Below are 2469 nucleotides of genomic sequence, written 5' to 3'. Positions count from 1 at the left end.
TTCCAATTTCACTTGTGTGTACCTTGGATGAGTTATCTCTCTTGGCTTAAGTTGACAAAAATTAAAATATAAGCTCCCCAAAATACATGATGGCTCAAAAGTTCTGGTTTGATCATAATTTAGGATGAAGTAAGGTATAAAGGCAGGAGAACTTCTCTTGTGATGACTTTGCTGCTGGGGGGGTTCTATCATTGGTGGTTGGCTCGTGCTCAGGAAGTGGAAAAATCTGATTCTGTCTGTGCCCACAGCCAGTTATGATCACCAAAGTTCTGGAAGCAGGTAACCACACAGCAACCATACATTTCATTCTTCTGGGATTTCCAACACGGCCAGCCTTCCAGCTTTTCCTCTTCTTCGTGTTCCTGGCAACCTACCTACTGACTCTGCTGGAGAACGCTCTTATCATCCTGGCCATTCGCGGTGACAGACAACTGCACAAGCCCATGTACTTCTTTCTGAGCCACCTCTCCTTCCTGGAGATGTGGTATGTCACCGTCATCAGCCCCAAGATGCTGGTGGACTTCCTCAGCCATGACAAGACCATTTCCTTCAATGGCTGCATGACTCAACTTTACTTCTTTGTGACCTTTGTCTGCGCAGAGTACCTCCTCCTCGCTGTTATGGCCTTTGACCGCCACGTAGCCATTTGTAATCCACTACGCTACCCAGTTATCGTGACCAACCAGCTCTGTGGTACCCTGGCGGGGGGATGCTGGCTCTGTGGACTCACAACTGCCGCGATTAAGATGGTTTTCATAGCCCGACTCCACTACTGTGGCAAACCTCACATCAACCATTATTTCTGCGATATTTCTCCGCTCCTCAGCATCCCCTGCGAAGACTCCTCGCAGGCGGAGCTAGTAGACTTCTTTCTGGCCCTCGCGGTTATTGCCATCCCCCTTGGTGCGGTGGTGGCGTCTTACGCCACCATTCTCAGTGCCATCCTTAGGATCCCTTCTTCACAAGGCCGCCAAAAGGCGTTTTCCACCTGTGCCTCTCACCTGACTGTTGTAATTCTCTTCTATTCCACAACCCTTTTCACCTATGCCCGCCCCAAGCTCATGTACACCTACAGTTCCAACAAAGTGGTATCTGTGCTCTACACGGTCATCGTCCCCCTCCTCAACCCCATCATCTACTGTCTGAGGAACCAGGAAGTAAAGGCAGCCCTCAAGAAGACCATACTGTGCAAAGGAAGTCGTTCCAGAGGGGATGTGGCTTTGAGCAATTAAACACTTATAGACTCCCTTCAGGCCTGAGTCAGGAGGTGATGGTTCCACATCCACACCCCACACTCTGGCCTTTGCTTATCTATCCACATCCAGTACTTTAACCCTGCTCCCCTGTGTGTGCGTGTGTGCGTGTGTAGACGCAAACGTGGCTAAAGAACCACATTCGCAAGCGGCAGCCTCTACCTCTAGCCCAGCAGACCAGTTTTAGACATTTCCCCAAACTTCCTTGAAACGAGGGCAGATTTTTCTCTCCCACTAAGATACAAACCCCACGAGAGGACAGATGCGTCTGTCACACAGTAGGTGCTTATTGAAAGGATCGCTGAATAAATGCATTGAGTGAAAACACTGAAGATGAAGAGGGGAATTGTGAATACGTGTTGGTGGCCTCTGTTCCACCTGCTCGTTGTCATTTCTTTCTCTTCCTCGCTTCTCTCTGTCCTGTCTTTCCTCTTACAGACTCATAGATGTGCTCGCTCTCTGCCCTCCTCCTTCCCTTCCTCCTTCCCTCCTCACGTCCTCTCCCCACCCCCTATTTTTCCACAGAGACGCTGGCATGCATTCACCCAAAAAAAGTCACCACCTCATCTTACCTGACTCGTTTGCTGATTCAAAAGTGCAAAGCCAATGAGCGGCCCAAGCTTTGTGAAAACCTCAGCAAAACTTTAGGAGGCATACCTTGTGTTTTCAAGATGTTAAGCATTAAAAACCAAAAGCTTTTCTGTATTTCCGGAGCACGGATTTTAGCAATTTAGTAATTTAGCAATTACTTTTCACTTCTTATTTTACGGTTAGCTTTTTTAAAATCAGCTTTGTGGGGCACCTGGGTGGCTCAGTCGGTTGAGCGACCGGCTTCGGCTCAGGTCATGATCTCAGGGTTTGTGAGTTCAAGTCCCGCATCGGGCTCTGTGCTGACAGCTCAGAGCCTGGAGCCTGCTTTGGATTCTGTGTCTCCCTGTCTCTCTCCCCTTCCCCCACTCATGCTCTGTCTCTCTCTGCCTCAGAAATAAACAAACATTAAAAAAATAAAATAAAAAATAAAATAAAATCAGCTTTGTAAAGTATAATTCCATTCAATAAATTTCACCTTTTTACTTTTAGTTTTTATTTTTTCTTAAAGTTTATTTATCCAATAGAGAGAGGGAGGGAGAAAGAGAGAGAGAGAGAGAGAGAGAGAGAGAGAGAGAGAGAGAATGCAGGAGGGATACAGAGAGAGAGGGAGAGAGAGAAAATCCCA

At 47.4% G+C, this 2469-nt stretch overlaps 1 protein-coding gene across 1 annotated transcript; it reads left to right on the top strand.

Moving 5' to 3' along the window:
* The first annotated feature begins 254 nt into the window (after positions 1–254).
* Positions 255–1786, top strand: LOC123586444 (olfactory receptor 6Y1). The gene has a single exon (XM_045455668.1). It carries the CDS (start codon positions 255–257, stop codon positions 1230–1232), a length of 978 nt encoding a protein of 325 aa, XP_045311624.1. The 3' UTR covers positions 1233–1786.
* Positions 1787–2469: the final 683 nt, after the last annotated feature.

Source organism: Leopardus geoffroyi, chromosome C3 (genome assembly GCF_018350155.1).
Source record: "Leopardus geoffroyi isolate Oge1 chromosome C3, O.geoffroyi_Oge1_pat1.0, whole genome shotgun sequence".
Taxonomy (NCBI): Eukaryota; Metazoa; Chordata; class Mammalia; order Carnivora; family Felidae; genus Leopardus; species Leopardus geoffroyi.
Note: the sequence above shows the minus strand (reverse complement) of the source record. Positions and strands in the feature narration are given on the sequence as shown.